This window comes from Aplysia californica, unplaced genomic scaffold (genome assembly GCF_000002075.1).
Source record: "Aplysia californica isolate F4 #8 unplaced genomic scaffold, AplCal3.0 scaffold00142, whole genome shotgun sequence".
NCBI classification, from domain to species: domain Eukaryota; kingdom Metazoa; phylum Mollusca; class Gastropoda; order Aplysiida; family Aplysiidae; genus Aplysia; species Aplysia californica.
Window position 1 is genome coordinate 875140 of NW_004797412.1, and position 20224 is coordinate 895363.

The window sequence follows — 20224 nt, forward strand, 5'->3', positions numbered from 1 at the left end:
GTTTTGAGTTCTGAATCAGAGGAAAGTGGTAGTGAAGGTGAAAGTGTTGATTCTAGTCCTAGACCTAGATCTAGCAGTTGTAGAAGAGTCGTTGACCATACCAGATCTAGATCTACGAACATCTCTGAATCAGAATCTTGCGATAGTGAAGCTAGTCGTGACAATGAATACTGAAGATCAGCCCTTACTAAAGCGAAGGAGAGTTGTGGGAAAAGGCAAAGTAAAGGGAAGAAAAGCCAGCAAATGAAGCCTTGCAACAGCACCAAGAGCCAGAGTGGGGAAAAGTAGCTTTGGGAACTGAGGTAGGCGCTACGGGATTCTGTGAAACTGACTCTGGACTAAAACTAGATCTAGATCACACAGCTACTCCTATACAGTTCTTCTCTGCTCTGCTTACACAGGAAATTGTAGATAAACTTATAACAAATATAAACCAGTACGCAGACAAAGTAATTCAGCAGCACACTCCACTACGGAAGCATTCCATCTTCAATTCTTGGGAATCCATCGGCCGATATGAAATGTACAAATATTTTGCAGTCATCATTGCCATGGGTAAGGATCCTCGTCCTGCCATCAAAGACTACTGGTCACAGACTGCCCATGAATTCACCCCATGGTATAGTAGCATGTTTCCAAGGTGTCAATTTGAGTTGCGTTTTGCATGCAAGCAAGGTAGATGAAGAAGGGAAGCGAAAATTGAGTCCTTCGTGAATGAACTCTAGTCAAGTTTTCAAGATGCATTCTACCTGTATGAAAACATTTCAATTGATGAAATGGTTATCGGTTGGAAGGGATGGTTCAAACACAGACAATTCAACGCGTCGAAACCTAAAAAGTTCCATATAAAAACTTTCGGGGCTTGTGATTCGACAACAGGCTATTTGTGGAATTTACTCATTTATTTCGGAACGGGAACATTGTACCGACCAGAAGTGGACCCAACATCAGCCCATGCAGTGTAGGTTTTTGACAAATTGCTGGAACCATTGAAGCCTCACCATCACATCTATGCAGGCAGGTTTTATACATCTGCTGCACTCCTCAAAGACCTCCAGGAGAAAAACTTCAATTACACCGGAACCCTTCAAGTCAACCGAAAGGGCTTTCCACCTCAGCTCAAAACACAAACACTTGCTCACAGAGAGAAGTAGTTTTCTACAAGGATAAAAACTCTAAGGTGCTCGTAGCTAGCTGGAGGGACAAAATAGCTAAAAAGCCAAGCATTCTGGTGTCTACGCATAGTTACGGCTGGCATGGTGACTGTGCAGGAAGTTGGGCAACCAGTGGAAAAGCCGATCATGGTGCAAGACCATAACATGAAGATGAATGGGTGCGATCGAATAGATCAACTCATCTCATATTATGGCACTCATTCTCGTAACACCAAGAAATGGTGTAAAAAAGTGTTTGCCTGGATGACTGAAGTGGCCCAGGTAAATTTGCACATACTGTTCAAACTCTCACGTCCAACAGAGACAAAGCAAATGCCACTTGCACAGTTCAAGACATACTTATCAAGGAATTGACTGATGTGGCTGCAAGCATAAGCATAGCTCCCCACCCCTCTCTGTGGCTATCAGGGACAGCCTTCGGCTAAAACAGCACCTGGACATGGATGGCTGGTGCCTCTATAAATAAATCATTGATGGTCTGGTCAGGGACAGCCTTGCTCAAAATCAGGGACATTGACTAATTATCAGGGACACCTTGTATTAGTCAAGAAAAACTTGCTGCCTTTTCGGTTTATTTGCTTTACTTGGTCCAGAGTCGGACTTAGAACGCATCGCCGAACGTTTTGACGCCATCTTTTCAAACGAATGAAGAGGCCGAGCGCTGCGCATGCGTATCAGCTGACTTTGTCGGATCTGCACACCTGCCAACTCTCTCGAATTTTCGTCATTTTCCTCAGCAACAGAAGGCTAATTTTTCTGTTTAAGAAGTATGCTTGCCAAGTTTTTATTTTCCGGGACCGCCGGTCAAAATCCGTATTTCCGGGACAACAGCGATTTTTCAAGAAAATCTGTACAAAATACGGATGGCCCGGGACAGTGGGCAGCTATGCATAAGTCATCTTGCTATTCTCCCCGCACCACAAAAGGGGAGAAGACCAGAAGGCACTCCAACTGAGAGGGCACAAGGACAACATTTGACTGACTTTGATGGGGGAGATGTCAATTGTGCCTACTGCAGCACGTCTCGGAAAAGGAAACGCACCAGCTATTTTTGTACAGGCTGCACCAACCAACCTCACCTGTGCCCCAAAAATGCTTCCCGTTGTACCAGACAAATAATACTGAAAAAATAACCATGCAGAGATGAGGGATGATAGAACTGTACACAATTGTATAGAGTAGTATTGTTGTTCTTTTCTGGTTTCGACTAATTTTTATAAATTATGCATTTTCACCCAACGACACTAAAATGGATATAACTTTTACAAATGTGGACCTATCAACATGATTCCAACTGTTATTTATTGGATATTGGATGCAGTTTGCTCTACTGGAGGATACCTGGGATAGCAGCAGAATAAAAGCATTATTTGGAGGTTAGTTTTGAATTTTTATGTTATTTTTATCGTTGCCGGAAAGATCCCTCTCTTTCACTCCTTGTCGTTTCTTTATTTAAATTTATTTAGCATGAAATTAAATTTATTGTGACAGTTCATTCATTTTCCTTTGATTTCTGACCAAAACTAAAGAGATGGCTACATTTTTAGTGAAGTTATGACTGTTTTTATGATATACCCTAGGTCTGTAAAGTTTTTAGGGGAAATAATTCAGTCCGAACTCAGAAAAAAATTCAGTAGGCAAAGAGTCAAAGAAACAGAACAAACTTTCTTGACCTTCGATTGTTTCAAAACAGCATTTTTCGGGACAGCCCCCTTGTGCTTAAAAGCGACCAATAGTGAGCTGTGTGTGAGCGAGCGAGCAATTTCATTGTACGTCGTGCGGCTGGGAGGGTTTTTCAAGGAAATTTTAGGAACTCACAACTAAAAAGTGGGTCTGGACAAGGACATTGTTTGTCTCAGAGAACGTTGCTCCCAATGTCGAGCGGTAAGAGGTAATTTTTCCTGAGATCGTGCGGACTGAGCCGGTTGTAGCAGACGTTGTCCTTCTGCTGGTGGTGGAAGTGAGCTTTGTGGAAGTGGGCGGTCGTCGTGAGCACCTCGGCCTCCTCATCCTTGTAGGCTGCCACGAAGTTGGTGGAGAAGTCCTCGTGCTTGATCTCCAGCGTGTTTATCACCCACTGCAGCTTCACGTCGGAGACCAGTCGAGAGTCCTGAGCCGTTTTCACCTCCTTCATTCGCCTTTTCGTTTTGTCCATGATTTTATCGAAGCGATCCCCGTCCTGTTTGAAAGGAGTCATCAGAGTGACCTGCGAGTAAACACAAGACAATGGATCAGAGATACAGATCTATATGGTGAGTGGGTGGTTGGCATGGCGGGTGCTCTGGTGTGGTTTGCTCCTTCATTCCTATCGAAATGTATCGTCCTTCTAGCTCTCTCCTCCTCCTTTTTTGTGTCTGTTACTCACTTGTAACACCTCTAATCTTCAGCATTTATATGACCTTATTGTGTTGCAAGTGCCATAAAATTTTTACTGAAACTTAAAAAAGATTTGGTGACAGATCAGACACAAACCACAAACAAACCTTGACAATAGGCCACATTTACACTTGGACAATAAGTCACACATACACCTTGACAACAGGTGAAACATACACCTTGGTAACAGGTGAAACATACACCTTGGTAACAGGTGAAACATACACCTTGGTAACAGGTGAAACATACACCTTGACAACAGGTGAAACATACACCTTGGTAACAGGTGAAACATACACCTTAATTAATGATCGGTCACAATCACACCTTGACAAAAGGTCATAAAGACACTTTAAATAACAATAGGTGACAGTAAAGATGGTTCCAGTAGGGAACGGGATAGAGGGTGCCCACGTCCCTTGTGACTCATTGGAGCAGAGGAAGATAGGACTAACGCTAACATTACTTAAACGCAATCTCACATCATCACTCATCACCACCATTATATTTCAAATCATCCCTGCTCTCAGATCAATGATTTACGTCTATAATCCTGGAATCTCTATCTGCTATTACAGTTACTTGTTATACTAAGTATGGACGTAATACACTATTGGACACTATCATATGCACTTTTTTCTACTAATCAGATGGCGTCAATCTCATATAAATGGGCAAGGGATAAAAAAACCAACAAAAACAAAAACAACCCCCCCCCCAAAAAAAACAACCAAAAAACAACCAACAAAAAAAACAACCATAGGTGACAAATCCGTCTCTCGAAAAGATTCCCAACATGCAGTGACAGCCGATTCTGTCTCATTTTGTCAGAATATGATCTGTTTTACCACCAGATTTTTACTTACTAGAATTGATGATATGTATAACACCACACTTACAAAAAATATAAAAAGCATTATAAACTATAAACCCATCACACCCCCTTTCCACGCAGAGTGTAAGATCATGCAGCGGAAGATATGTACAGTCGAACCTGTGTAAGACGGAATCGCAAGGGAGCGGGGGGGAAAATTCCGTCTTAGACATTTTCCGTCTTGGACAGGGGAATTTAGGGGGGGGGGTTCAAAGGCCCAGCCGGTGGGATCATGGATCGCTTGTCCGATCGGCAAGCAGTGGTCAAAACTTAAAACCTCTCAATTGCTATCCTGTCTGATAATGACATGCGTCAGTTTTACTTATCCAATTACCACCAGTGCTTGCTTTTCATAGGACCACTGTTTGACCTATTAAAAACCAGAAACGTTTGAACATCTCCTTTGCTTCCACCCTTAGCCCCACCCAAAGGTGCCACCCCTCACTACCATCATTGTAACAACGATTCGAGGAACTCTTTTCTCGGCTGGCATTGGTCAATCTAATTTCACACCTCTGGCTTCTGGCTACTCAGGAAAGTTTCCGTAGTGGCTCGCTACTCAAGCACTCTCACGGGCAGTTGTGAGATTTCACACCCACACTACACTGACCATCTGCATCCCTCAGGGCTCACATGATGGGGTAACATCTACCCCCTAATTGCACCCCTACTCCTCTTCCTCATCCAGCGGCATGGCCATTGCGTTAAGTTTATAGCCGGCAGAACCAAACTTGCTAGTTTTGTTTCAAATTAGGGCTGAGCGGGCAAAGCATTTTCTGTCTTAGACAGGTGAAACCCTCGGAAGGGAGCGGATTTTTCTTTCCGTTTCCGCGTTGAACAGGTTTCCGCTTTAAGCAGGTAATTAAAGAGGAATATATCAAGGGGGGGGGGGGCGAGGAGATTCCGTTAAGACAGGTTTCCGTTAAGGCAGGTTCGACTGTACCTCCAAAATCAAAGAAAGAAAGATATAAAAGAAGTTTTTTACCATCTAGCATAAGGCTTTTGTCAGAATGAGCATAGATGTGTGTTGCTCTTATATATAACTCCAAAAGTCTTGTAATTAAATTCCTGCATGTGGTTGAATGATGCATCTGATGTGAAAGTACATTTTGTCAGCTAATCTTCTTTTTTTATATTGAATTTTGATGAGAGTAATATATAATTAAATTTTTTTTTATGTATACCTGCATGTGTTTTTACGGTCCTGTACAGCCAAGAAAAATTTCCCTCTGTGATAATAAAGTACTATCTTATCTTAGATCAAAGAGACTTTTCTTGGCCAGCGCATTGGAGAAAAACCATTGGACACTACCTACCAGCCAGTATTTCAGACCATGGAAAACCATCACAAATGGGATAAAGTAGTACAAAATAATTCTATCACCCTATAACTTTCTGCAGTTTAAGCATTCTGTTTTCCCTAGGTAATTTTTAACTTTGTCCTATTTACACTTTTATGCCCTACAATCACTATTCAACTACATGCCCTTGAGAGCAGGAAAAGCAGATCTTTCATGAAAACACTCTCCATCACTCCCTCTCTCTCCCTCACACACTCTCTCTCTTTCTCTCCCTCTCTCTCCCTCACACACCCTCTCTCTCCCTCACACACCCTCTCTCTCCCTCACACACCCTCTCTCTTCCTCACACACACTCTCTCTCCCTCACACACTCTCTCTCTCTCTCTCACGCACGCACACTGAGGTCATGTCACTTCTACACGATGAAGACACAGATCCACCCCACCTAACAGAAAACTACATAAAAATCACGAAAAATCTTAACACCCGCCTCACCTTAAAACCCGTGCCTTTATTTCTGATCATGAGCAGCATGATGGTGAAGAGCCGCTCCGAGTCGATCCTGGGAGTGACCACAAAGACATTGGCCCCCACACCGAACCAGTCGTCCAGCAGGGTCTTCCACAATCGCATGATAAACTCGTGATGCATGATACCCCCGCCGTCGGGAATGCGGTCCAGTAAATCTTGCACCTGAAAGAATAATAATAATAATAATAGATAGCATTTGTAAAGCGCAAATCCCCCCTCAACAGCAAGCTCTATGTGCTTCACAATCTATATTACTACCCCAGCAGACATGAGAGCATTCTTAAACAAACTCAACTGCCTGGGAAGCATACAGTGCAAGCAGCCATTTATAGGTGCTAAAACACTAACAAACTGACAAGATCTTTTGCTGTCTATGGCTGGGTACCCATTTCAACCTGGGTGAAGTGGGGAAAATTCGTGTAAAGTGCCTTTCCCAAGGACACGGCTCAAACTCCCGACCCCGCAACCTCGCGATTACGAGTCCAGTAACCTAACCACTAGGCCACTGAGGCCAGAAGTGTGTCACAACATCTTCACAGTTCGTTACTGTTGTTTCTCAAAAGCTCAATGGGGATGCAAGTGCTAGCATCAATACAAATTGCCTCAACCCCATCCTTAGTTTAGTTTTAGTAAAGGTTTTATGGCACTTGCAACACAATAAGGTCATATGAGCGCCAGGAGATGAGAGGTGTTACAAGAGAGTAACAAACACAAAAAAAGAAAAAGTGGAGATAAGCACGATAGATGTTTGATAGGAAAAAAGAAGCAAACCACACCAGAGCACCCGCCAACCACCCACCAACCTCATCCTACATTGCCAAAAATATGAAGGATTCGAAGAAGCAGGAGGAATGTCATGACAAGAATTTTAAGAAAGACTTGCATTAATTCCATATTTCTTTGCATAGGTGTAGGATAAATGACAAATTAACCATGGATATGGTAAAAAAAACGCTGTACAAAAAGTCTAAAACCAAAGAACAGGGAGGTAAGTTAAGAAACAGAGGATTGTGATATAAATCAACAGGCATGGACAAGACAAGATAAGAGTTGGCTTCCAACAATCAATCTGAGAATAATGTGAAAGATGAAGTTCTGCATATTTTATGAGTTCATAAACGTAAGGATAGAAAACTGCATCTCCCTTCAACATTTAATGGCAACTGAAGAACACTCTCCCTGTCTTTTAAAATAACTGAACAAGGGGCAAAAACTTGACCTTCGATTTTCTCAGAACAGCATTTTTCGGGATAGCCCTTGCGCTTAAAAGCGACTAAATATAAAACAGACTAGTCTTGCTAGACTTGGGTCTCTTAACACACGACCGACTAAAATTGAATAGTCATGAATCTTGAAATAAACATAAGCGACAAGCACACATGTTAAAAAAAAACCGAGAGATATTTCCAGGTCTGGGGGCTCCTTGAGAGAAAAGCACGTTTCACTATTTACAAGGGTCAAAACAGTGCCTAACAGCGCCTAAAATACCCCAATACCCCATCTCTCCTTTTTCAATTATCAACTTGGTGAAGGAAACTACAAGGCAACAATTAAAAAACAAGGTTCCAGTAGATAAAAACTCAGAGAAAAAAAATAGAAAAAAATGACCCACAACAGTTTGACTTTAAACAAAACACCCTTAAACTATAGATATATGTTATTTATAATACATTCTCAAGAAAGAATTCTAAACAAAAAGTAAAGGCAGTCGAAAGTTAAGTAGATTTTCATCCTATATTGAAATGAGAAGAGCATGAGCATTTCAAGCGTGGGGAAATACAATTGTGAAGGACAACAAATAGAGCAACAATGACTTAACTCTTAAAACCTCACCGGATGCTGGGAGCGTCCGATACTTGTGACAACTGTTTTGTTAATTAAATGCTATTTTTTCTTGTTTTGCGGAACTATTCTCGACCCAAGTTTCTTTTAGCAATGACTAATCCTTTGTTTCTGCCATTTAAAAGTTAGAGGCAAGCTTTTGGGGATATAATGAGACACAGTGCGCCAGGTATAGGTGACTGTAGAAAAAACTCGGGGAAACTGTGGAAAAAACTCAGGGTGTAAAGAGTTAAGAGGAACAGAAGGACATAATCTCCGAATGAGAGACTGTCCTCAGAAATTTGGGCATTTGGAAGCTTTGAAGAACCTCTATAAGTAAATGTGACAATGTAGAACTCGATTCCTCATGTCTGATGGCTGTTGTTGTTGTTGTTAGCGATCCAGTAGCATCTGAGCATTAACTCTTCTGCATGATCCCATTCTGTAATATCTGATGGCTAAATAAATGGGATAATGCTTGACTCTCACCTCTTCGTCCTCCTTGTTGAGCTGCAGGTAGCGAGTGACAGAGTTTTCCGAGACAGACCCGCCATCACTTGGGAGCTCAATGGCATCACCATTGCCCACCTCCAGCAAGGCTTCAAACGTGTCGACAAACCACGGCCAATGGTCCTTCCCGCTGACTCTCATCAGTTTTGTTGTTTTGTTGAGCTTAATGGTCACTCCCACGGTGGGCTTGATTTTGATCACATCACCTTTCTCTCTGCATTTGATGTTTGGGTAGTATGTCTTTATTGAAGAAAAGAAAAAAACAAAACAAAACAAAAACGAAACATTATTAATTAGTTTACTACACTCAGGGCTAACAACATACTTATACATCTCTCAAATTTAGTTTTCATTCATGTCATTGTCATATGAAAACTAATAAATATTAAAATATCAGCAATCGCAGTTCAAGATCCCCAAAACCACGTAAAATACAAAAAAAAATAAATAGATAATAATAAATAAATGACACTTTATTGATTCTTGAGAAAAAATTTGGGTTACAAGGGGCTGACTGCTTCTTGTAAGATTGCCAAGTACAGTATAAAACGGATAGCTCGAATTCATTGGGACTGGCCTCGGTAGTTCGTGGGATCTGTCGTTCGAGGGATATTTTACACAGATAAAGAAGAAGAAAAGAAACGGGACTGTAGGCACAGTTTAGTTTTTAGTTCTAGCAGGAGTTTTACGGCACTTGCAACACAATAAGGTCACATAACTGCCGAAGATTAGAAGTGTTGCTAGAGAGTAACAAACCCAAAATAGAAGGAGGGGAGATAAAGAAGATAGATTTTTTTTATAGGCACAGTTTGACGGATGCGTGATTTCGAGTCTTCTGTGTTCCACGCAGCAATGCTTACACTGTATGCCATGCAAAAAGTGCTGATATATGACAGGGTCTTACACTGAGCAGTAGATACAAAATAAATACATCAAATATTACTTAACCCTCTCCGTACGTCGTGTTTTACTATCGTATCCATACGGCGTGGAGCAGGTTTTACTGTATTACATGGCACTCATTATTACATAAAACTTAGACAACAATTTCTCTGCAAACTGCCTCGAGTTATAAGTATACTATACTTACTTTAAAGATCTCCATCCACCAGTTGATGATGCCCCGATAATTCGAGAACACAACGATCTGGTCCCCCTCGTCTACCATGTCGATGTCATGGCTTGTAGGGGTGCCCCAGATCTGGGCCAGCACACGCTTGCGATCTTTCTTTGACATTGGCTGACAGCTGCCGTGTTCCCAGTATACACTTTATGTATGTTCCTAACAAGAAGAGAAAATGAAAAATATTTTCACAATAAACAACAATTACAAAAGCTTGTTGAAGAAATCCCCTGTATGTGTATACTTAAAATAAAATAAATAATAATAAATTACACTTTTATTTGTCCCAGAAGGGCACTTTGGTGTACTATGGCAAACATGCATGACATACATAAATACATAATTATAAATACGTACATGCATTATAAATACATGCATAGATACATACATTAATACACAATATTTCACTAATAAAGAGGCTAATTGCATGGCAAAATCAACAATTAATTATATTATATATGCTAAGAAATAACCTTCAGCTTGAGCTTCTATTGGGGGGGGGGGGGGGGGGGACTACCTTTGGCCCTAAGCAAAAGCACACAGACTTTTTCGAAATTTCATAGACCAAACATTTTTACATTAAAATTACATACAGCATGAACTAACTTTAAATTTAACATTCTTTCCCACTGATGAAAAGCCTATACAAATTACAGTTTGTACATAACTGCCTACCTAAAGGGGAGGACTTCCGAAACAAGTGACCATTGTACTCTACGAAGAAAGATATATAGGGTTAGGGTTACGGTTAGGTTAAGCCTCGGGTTAGAGTTAGGCAGTTAGGCTTAAAGGTTTAAGGCTAGGGATAGGCCAATAGGGTTACAGTAAATGGTTTTGTTTTGGGAAGAGGAATTCCATTTAGAGCAACCACTAAGAGTAGAATAGAGAGTTACGGTTTGGGTTTGAGTTTGGTGTAGGGGTAAGGGTTGGGTCAGGGTTAGGTCTCTTCTTTATTGTGTATGTTGGGGTGGTCACTCGTTACAGAAGTTCCTCCGGGTTTGGGTTAGGGTCAGGGTTAAGGTTAGGTCCCTTCTTCTTTATTGTTTGTAGGGGTGATCTCTTGTCAATGGAAGTCCTTCCATGTAAAATTTATCAAAACGTAAACCTAAACATTTTAGAATCCCCACAAAAAAGTTCTTTCCTTTATATCTCTATCATTAAATTCAATTTTTTTGTTTTAGAAGTAAGAGTTTTACAGCACTTGCAACACAATAATAAGGCAATTTAAATGCTGAAGAATAGATTTTTACTAGAGACAGAGTAACATAGGCCTACACAAAAACGAAAGAGGAGAGATTTTATAAGGACGATAGACGTTATTATATATAAAGGAAATTCATCTTTTTATTTTGCTCTCATAGAAGATCTGCCTCATGCTCAGATATGTTCTAAAAAGCATTTTTTGGGGGTTTATTTTTATCTGCTTTTTACACCATTTTTTACTTCTTAACCCTGGAAGCGTGCAGGCCCTACATAAAGGGAGCGAACCAGGCTACCCGGGCTGACCTACTTCGACCTGGAAGCGTGCAGGCCCTACATAAAGGGAGCGAACCAGGCTACCCGGGCTGACCTACTTCGACCTGGAAGCGCGCAGGCCCTACATAAAGGGAGCGAACCAGGCTACCCGGGCTGACCTACTTTGACCTGGAAGCGCACAGGCCCCACATAAAGGGAGCGAACCAGGCTACCCGGGCCGACCTACTTCAACCTGGAAGCTCGCAGGTCCTCTATAAAGGGCATAGACGCAGACCCTTTTCAATGGAAAATTTCAGTATTCCTTTATACGGAAAATGACGTAGTGAATTACAGGTCAAAGTTAATGCCAAAATTGTTCTCAGCTCAAAAAAAAAAAAAGTTAGAGTTCAGAATAGTGCCGAAAATAGATCTAGTCTCAAATAGGTTTGGCAGGCAACTCAGTTCAGTTTTTTTTACTCGACTTCCGTTTTTGCTTCCGATTTTGTGTATAAATGTCTACGTACATGGTAACCGGGCACCTAGTCTCAGTATCTATGTACATGGTAGCCGGGCACCTAGTCTCAGTATCTACGTACACGGTAACCGGGCACCTAGTCTCAGTATCTACGTACACGGTAACCAGGCACCTAGTCTCTGTATCTACGTACAGGGTAACTGGGCACCTAGTCTCAGTATCTACGTACATGGTAACTGGGCACCTAGTCTCAGTATCTACGTACATGGTAACTGGGCACCTAGTCTCAGTATCTACGTACACGGTAACTGGGCACCTAGTCTCAGTATCTACGTACACGGTAACCGGGCACCTAGTCTCAGTATCTACGTACATGGTAACCGGGCACCTAGTCTCAGTATCTACGTACACATGGTAATAGGGCACATAGTCTCAGTATCTATGTACACGGTAACCGGAAAGAAAATAAATCAATATTTGTCCTGTGCTGTCACTTGGAAAGACAAATGGTGGTGGACGTAATGATGATGCTGTATAGTATAGTGGTGGTGGAAGTAATGATGATGCTGTTGTGGTGGTGGAAAGACCCTGGCCTGAGTTGTCGGCTATCGTGTACTTAGACACTGCCATTGGGTAGATCTAATGAGAGGGCAATCAGGGTTAGGCCTATACTTATAGTATAGGTCGGTGAGTATCACTCCAAACACTTATTCAGTATGCAGAGGTTGGTTGTGCTCGAGGTGCTCTTGTTCAAGGAAACAATAAAGAAAACAATACTTGTATAATAAATGTTTAATCAACACACAACAATTTATCACAAGCCATTAAATCTTGACCGTATTTGGAATACCACGTGAAGTACACAGCCAATCACATCCGTCCAAATACTGAGTGCAGGTGCTCGATTTAACATCGTGTCAATTTATCGGCCTCACTCAACCGTCACCACTTAAAGTTCATCACACAACTCTTCTTGGACGCTCAAACTCAAAGACTGACGTGCCCAGTAAACCAATTTTCTTTTTTAAAAATTCACCTCATCATCATAGTTTATCCACAGAATGCGCAGTAAGTACATATTTCACGGATCGACAAAAAGCGCTGCGCGATCCGCTGATCAATAGAATGCGCAACAATCGATGGATTGTCGTGCATTTCCTCAATCAACCAAATGCGCTGCGCGGTCGATGGATCGCGCAAATCGACAGATCGCGCCCAACATTGGTTCTACACCAAAGTGTAGTAGGCTAAGGCTAGCCTAGATCTAGGCCTACGTCTCATTGAAAACACGCCAAGTTGGTACCATAGCTCTAGACTAGATGCTCATCCAATGAAATTAGTTGAGAACAAATTGACCCATTATACACACATGTATTCATGTAGGCCTATAGGCTAATGCTAAAGATTAGTGTTGTTTTCAGACTTGACAAAGCTTCACTCGGTGGCAATTGACGCTACCTTGACAAAAAGTCAATTTTTGCCAATTGCCACCTCGTCACTCGGTGGCAATTGACGCTACCTTTTTTTTAAGGAAGTGGCTATTCTCACCTGGGGTGAGAATAGAAATACGATCGACCTCTCACCCCGGGTGAGACTTGCCACCGTAGGCTATTCTCACCCGGTGTAAAACAAGACCTGTTTTTCCTAATTTCGGAATACTTTCTATCAATGTGGATGATCAAATGGATAAAGGCAAAGAAAAGATTACGTTATAGCACAAAAGTAAGCTAATTGTATCGACTACAAAGATGCTATGGCTATTTCACTTTTCGAATCGAGCCAAACTACGGGGGTCGCCATTTTGTTTTGCCTGGAAGTTCTCGCAAGATCTACTCCTCCCCTCTTCTCTCTCTCTGTCTCTTTCTGAATACTGTCTATCGATGTGGACGATCAAATTGACCAAATCAAAGTTTAAAAATGATGTTAAAACACAAAAGTAAATTAATTTGGTCGTCTACAAAGATGCTACGGCTATTTAACTTTTCGAATCGAGCCGAACTACGCGAGTCGCCATTTTTGCCCGGAAGTTCTCGCGCTACTCCTCTCTCTCTCTCCACTGCCCACAGACAAAATTGTTTGCTTTTATTTTAGTAGGCTAACAGTAGTAATGGAACGTTTCTTCATGGCACAGAATTCTACAATTTTTCTGTTATCACAGTGTAGAATTCTGTGGTTTAGGGTGAACGCAAAATTGGTTGGCCTAGATCTAGAGTAGGCCCGCATCACCGCGCTACTGTTTTGGTGCGCAACCCCCGGTCTCCTGCTTTGTTTTGGATAAGAACAGCGAAAACGAGGTCATTTTCTGTGAGCATGCGCAGAATGCAGCTTATTTCACTTTCGTTTTGGAGGTTCCTGTCAACACACGTGATTCTACGGTGTCGGAAAGTTTTGCCCCTTCATATTAATGGTTTTCGTAACCGGTATCGATCAATTTACTAAGCGCTTGAGTAGTCGATTATTTAGCACATCTAGCTAATCTAGCTCTAATGTATCGTAGAATGTATACTAGAATCGATAAATACTATCGCAGGCTGCTTCTTAATGCCCAGGAACGTGCTAGATAGGGTTGCGCACTGAAGCGGACCAAATTTGGGCAGTCCGTTTCGTGCGCAATATCGGCTTTTTTGCTATTTGGCATTGATAGTGTGGCTTCTAGGCCCTTTGTTTGTTTTACTTATTAAGTTATTTCTTTATGACCTGCATTGTGCACTGAAACAGACTGTTTTCCTTCCATTTGGATGCATTATATTGCCATTGGAAGATGATAAGTTAATGTATTCATGTCAAAATTAATTAATATGGAAATATAATCTCCAAAATGTTCAATTTCTTCTTTTCATGTCTTTTTCTTCTTCTTTTTTGCCCTTTTCCTTAAAGAATACTAGTCTAGGTCTAGTCTAATTCTTGTTTTCTTCTTTCACTTCCTTGTGTCCACAGCACCTTTCTTTTTCAATTTCTTCTTTTCACGTCTTTTTCTTCTTCTTTTTTGTCCTTTTCCTTCTAAAATACTAGTCTAGGTATAGTCTTATTCTTGTTTTCTTCTTTCCCCTTCTTGTGTCCACAGCACCTTTCTTTTTATCCATTATCAAAACACATACACAAGGTGTAAGGAAATCTCCTGTCAGGGGGCGCACAGCTCCCAAAAAGAACACGCCTAATTGACCTTGGCCTTCCATTATGGTCAGTACAGGAACTTCTTGCAAGGAAAAGAAGACAAAGCAAGGATAGAGAAAGATGAAAAGTGTCAGAAAAGAGCTAGATCTAGATCTAGAGCTGTAAACATGGTACTATTGCGCACCCAACAAGACGATATGTTGCACCAAACCAGAAACCTTGCGCACCAAACCAGACACACGTTACCAAACAAACACCACCACAAAATATAGAAATTTTAAACTGCTGTTACAGTAATGCGCTACACCGTATAGAGAGGAAGTTTTTCTAACTTCTGGTGAAAAAATCATGAAGATCGACCTGTAACTTCCAGAGATATCCACAAAAGATTGCTTACTGTATATCGCACCACAGGATGTACTCTAGGCTATAACGGTGAACGCCCACCGGGTGAGAATAGCCAAAAGACTTGCCTGCGCTATTCTCACCCTTTAACTTATATTAAGCCTCCTACACTACGGAACTGATCGACTAAAAATGGGCTAACAACACAACACTAACAGTACTCCTCTGCGCTACTTGGACCTGGCAGTAGAATCTAGATCTTTTTTCCTAAGGCCACCTCTATTCTCACCCGGGGTGAGAATAGTGCTGGCGAGTCTTTTGGCTATTCTCACCCGGTGCGCGTTCACCGTTAGCCTAGATCTAGGCCAACAAATTTTGCGTTCACCCTAAACCACAGAATTCTACACAGTGATAACAGAAAAATTGTAGAATTCTGTGCTGTGAACAAACGTTCCATTACAACTGTAGCCTACTAAAACTAAAAGCGTACAATTGTCTGTGGGCAGTGGAGAGAGAGAGTGAGAGAGAGAAAGAGAGAGAACAAAACAAAATGGCGACCCGACCCGCGTAGTTCGGCTCGATTTGAAAAGTATTTATAGCCGTAGCATCTTTGTAGACAACCAAATTAATTTACGTTTGTGTTTTAACATCATTTTTTAACTTTGTTTTGGTCAATTTGATCGTCCACACCGATAGACAGTATTCAGAAAGAGACAGAGAGAGAGAGAAGAGGGGAGGAGTAGATCTTGCGAGAACTTCCAGGCGGGTGAGAATAGCCACTTTCTTTTCCTAAACCATTTAAAAACTGAGAATAAATCCTACTCCCTAGAGGTTGAGATCAAGACGTAAAGAGCTCACTTTGAGTACGTTGACTATGGTCTCTTTCGTGTTACACTGCGTCTCAGGTCTCACTCAACAATCAACACAAATCGCCATTTTGTTTCACAACAATGAAATCAAGTGTTACCAAAAATTTCATTGGTAGATGCTGGCCGTCTTGTCCAATCAAATCTACTCGCACAAAGCTGATCACAAAAACAAATAAAAACATTGCGGTGTCACATCAATCCAAATAGCCGTCATAATATTATTGATTCGCCTGCCATCGTTCTCCTCATGAAATTTTAATAATTTTACAGATATGTAGATCTAAATGTAACCAAAAAAAAACCCCAATTAATAAATGAAATAAGCTGGCTATACCTACTGTAATTTTATTCTTTTGTAATGTCAATTCTCTGCAATTAAAACAGTTTAACTTAAAGAGCAGTTTGATTTTCTTTTGTTTTTAGACATTGGAAAAATAATTTTATAATAGTCTCAGATCTTGAGCAACTGACGAGTTATGAAAAAGTGTTCGATTCTCAACGTGAAATTTGAAATAATTGGGAATCGCTTCAAACATGACTAGGGGAGTCTACATTTCTGTGAGGCTAGTCATTAACTTTGTCAAACCATTAGAATGAAGAACTTTGATAGGTAAAAAAACACGTCTTCACCGCTCATTGAACCCGGAAGAGAGTCTCCTACCCTTTTCAGTAAATCACAAACGATAACTGTGTAACAAATCAACGATTAGGTCTACCATCATTATGTCTCAAGGCTGATAAGATGTTTTCCAAATAAATTTCGTTTGTTGAAAATATTGATGGTGCTCTGACCTATCTGATCACAATTGTGACGACGTCATTATGGCCAGAGATACAAAGAAAAGCATCAAGGACTTCATTGATTATGTCACTACGCTGGAAAAGGAGGAAGACCCTGAGGGGAACGGTTTTAACAAAGAATACCGGGTAAGGTCCTTTTTCAGAAAGGATTAAGGGAAAGAAGGATGTTTATTTGAAAGATTAAATATGTAACTTCCGTGCAGACATATTTTAAGTCTGCTATTACTATTATTATTATCTTGACTGCAGCGTTGTTATAGTTTGCATTTACGTAGGCATATTATTGACCTTCTTACTTCTATTCAATGTGATCATGATCTGCTTTTCAGCGAATGTTTCCTTTACTTAATTTAAATAAAATGACTTTGACTTTTTTTGTTTTCTTCATTATTAACTTGCCATTGACAAATATACATCTAGCTGGATAGACTATAAACCTAGATTAGTACTTTTTAAAAATAATGGTTAATTTTTAAGGGAGGACTTCCGTAACGAGCGACCACTATGAGACAGAGCAGAATTGAGGGCTTGGGGTAGGGGTAAGGGTAGGGTTAGGGTTAGGTCTAGGCCTCTTGTTTATTGTGTTTGATGGGGTGGTCGCTCGTTACGGAAGTCCTTCCTTTTTAAGGCAAGTTAAAGTCATTATTAGGCCTTAGAATCTAGATTCCCCAAGGCCAAGGTGTCTTGGTGAAATCAGGTGCTCGTCAAAATAATGAAATCCAAGAAAGAGGCATTTTTCCACTAGTTTGGCAATTTTTATTGAAAGTTTGTTTTTTGGCCTAACACTTTTTATGTTCGTATGAATACACATTTCCATTTTATTCTAAAACTTTTCAAAACCTTGTTTAAAGGCAATATAATTTTCAGCTTTTGATTCAAGGACTCTTGCTATTGAAGTTACCAAACTTAAGTAGCCATTTTCTCGCTAATTATGCTTCTGAAACAGGGCGACCCCACCCCCGTCAATCGCAAATAACTTGACGTCTATTCAAGATAAAAATTGTTTTCGTCGAAGGCACGGCAAATGAACAAGGAAGTGTCTACGTGTACACGGTAACCAGGCACATAGTAGTCTCAGTATCTACGTACACGGTAACCAGGTACTTAGTTTCGGGGGCCCCTTGAGCTAGGTGCACGGTAACTGCTTCGTTCCCTTCATGACCTTGACTCCTTTCATTTTTCCCCAGCTTTTTGTGTGTGATGAGCGGAATGAAAGCATTTAAAGCACAACGAGACCATTCTATAGCCAGTTTCCCATTATTTATGGTCAAAATCCCAAAAATAACAAGAAAATAACTGTCTTTGTTGGAAGCTATCTTTTCCTCGGTATTGTTGCTTAAATTGTGGTGTCCATCGTACCTATAGGCCTCTATAGAACTGGTGAAGTGGAAGTGTGCATTTGCCTGAGCATCAACAATCGCAATTCAATGACTGAGGAATCACACACTACACCCTCTCCACATCTTTTATTTTTTAGCCTAACAGCCTAGGCATAGACCTATGTCACATCACTTTTGGAGTGGCTAACATAACGCGTCTCTCCACACCATCTCTCTCTGCCGCCTGCCCTACCTCACTCATCACTGGACTGGCCTATCACAACACCGCACCGCTGACTGCCTGTTTGGAGCCCTTCTGCAGCCCCCCCCATCGCACAACCCCCTTCCCCTAGCTAGGGCTCGCTCAATCTCTCCCGCTGTATCCAAGTTTGGGACTTTCCTTGCCCCGCTAAACCCGAGCATATAAGTAATTGAGTTTACATAGAAAAAAAGGGAATTCCTGTAAAGTCCCGCTGTAGGGATGGTCCGGCTTCAGCGGTGCCGCTGTAGTCATGTTCTACTGTACCAGGAATGTTTAAGTAGTAAAAAATAGGCTTACAAATGCCTACCTTTGGAGATCATCCTTGACCTTGACCATGATCATGGGGTCAGATGGAGTAGTCGTGCATCTATATTTACACAAGGTGTCTATGACTTTGAACTTGGACAAAGAAAAAAAAAGGCAGCTGAAATGGCCATTGTCAAACAACGTGACCTCACACAATGCACACACTGGAGAATGTCAAAGTTCACACAGTGCACACGCAACACGGCGAGTCGCACAACACAATATTTCTGTGTAGAAAGAGGGTGAACCTTCCGGTTATCATGTACGTAGACTTGTAGACTCTGAGACTATGTGCCTGGTTACCGAATGCGTAGACACTCCCAATGAACAAATAATGCCCAAAAATTGACGAGCGCCTGATTCCACTGCATCGTGAAACATATTTGTTTTGTTGGCCAGAAACGAGCAGAACTAGAGCTCCATGTTTATTTTTTTCTTGAACTTGAATAGAAGGCCTCTAGTCTAGTTTATGAAAATTAAAGATGATCTTTGGACTTATTTCCAGATTCAAACATTTTATTTGATTTTGTAGAAATAGGGTGTATTCAACTACCATGTAGCATATATTTTGAGATAACTATTTTTTTGTAAAGTTCTGAGAAGTAGGCCTATTGGGGGGGAGGGGGGAGGGAAGAGGGGGTGCTTGCCATTATTGCCAATCTATATTTTCTCTAGGCTGTGCAACTGCAAGACTCAAAATATACTCTCCTAGAGGGTGTTTTGTCTAATTTCGAAGACATATTGGCCAAGAATAAAAAATGCGGGCTCTCATGGCGTAGAGGTTATGGTGTTCGCCTCTCATTCAATAGGTCCTGGGTTTGAAAGTAGCGACGGGGATGGAAAAATTTTCTTCTCTAAAATTGTCTCCTTTCACCTCCTTTCCTGCTCTCTAGGAATGTTCTGTAGTCTGCTTTTGTCTCCACTTTCTGCCCCCACCCCCTCACCTCCTTTGCCCCCTCCTCTGGGCTCCTGAGTCTTTCTGCAGCCTTTCAACTGCTTCTCCTTGGCTCCTTGTCTTTCAGTCACACCCCTGATCTTATGATAGGAAAGGTCTACACATAGTCTTCTCAGACTAGAGCGAAAAATCTCTGAGGTTCTGTGTGCAAGTTGCGCACATTAAAGATTCCTTGGTGGTCTAAAATCGATAAGAGTAGGCTTCAGCCGCCACTGGGCAAAATTCAAAATTTCCTACCCATTGAAAATGTTTAATGTGTCCCGCGCTATCTGCTGTCATTAGACTATTAGACTATGTTGTTGTTCTTTTCCAGCTGATTCATGAGTTCCAAGTCAGAAAACGCAGGGAGAATGCTTTCAAAATGGATACTGGCAAACTTTACAATAACTTGAAGAAAAACAGATACAAAGATATTTTACCATGTAAGTTGAAACTTTACAGTGTGGTAGCTTATATATATGCTCATTATATATTTTTTGTTTTGTTTTGGTTTGTAAATTTGTTTTTCATACTCTCACTTTTCTCTTTTATTGAAATCATATAATTTTCCATCTTTAAGAAAAGAAAAATTTCTAAAATAACATCCTCCATTTGTTGAAAAATGTTTCATGA

General features: G+C 41.0%; 2 protein-coding genes across 2 annotated transcripts in view; one reads left to right on the forward strand and one right to left on the reverse strand.

The window, feature by feature from the left end:
• Positions 1-900: 900 nt before the first annotated feature.
• On the reverse strand, positions 901-16063 carry LOC101848041. Its single transcript, XM_005096931.3, has 5 exons — positions 15959-16063; positions 9679-9870; positions 8568-8828; positions 6222-6419; positions 901-3381 (listed from the first exon to the last, which is right to left on the reverse strand). The coding sequence occupies exons 2-5, from the start codon at positions 9823-9825 to the stop codon at positions 3031-3033; spliced, it is 957 nt and encodes a 318-aa protein (XP_005096988.1). The 5' UTR covers positions 9826-9870; positions 15959-16063; the 3' UTR covers positions 901-3030.
• Positions 16064-16633: 570 nt separating this feature from the next.
• The window catches only part of LOC101851036 (tyrosine-protein phosphatase non-receptor type 18), a gene marked incomplete at its 3' end in the record, with an annotated part of 44598 nt that continues 41007 nt past the window's right edge, over positions 16634-20224 (forward strand). Inside the window, 2 exon segments of the mRNA XM_005096944.3 lie at positions 16634-16896; positions 19926-20034. Coding sequence (XP_005097001.2) covers positions 16792-16896; positions 19926-20034 — 214 coding nt within the window.

Bases quoted from the DNA above. Each gene is read 5' to 3' on its own strand.
- LOC101848041 (XM_005096931.3), bottom strand. From the start codon at position 9,825: ATGTCAAAGAAAGATCGCAAGCGTGTGCTGGCCCAGATCTGGGGCACC. The intron at 8,829-9,678 runs GTAAGTATAGTA...TCTTCAATAAAG, and splicing joins GGTGGATGGAGATCTTTAAA to ACATACTACCCAAACATCAA. The intron at 3,382-6,221 runs GTGAGGCGGGTG...GTTTACTCGCAG, and splicing joins ATAAAGGCACGGGTTTTAAG to GTCACTCTGATGACTCCTTT.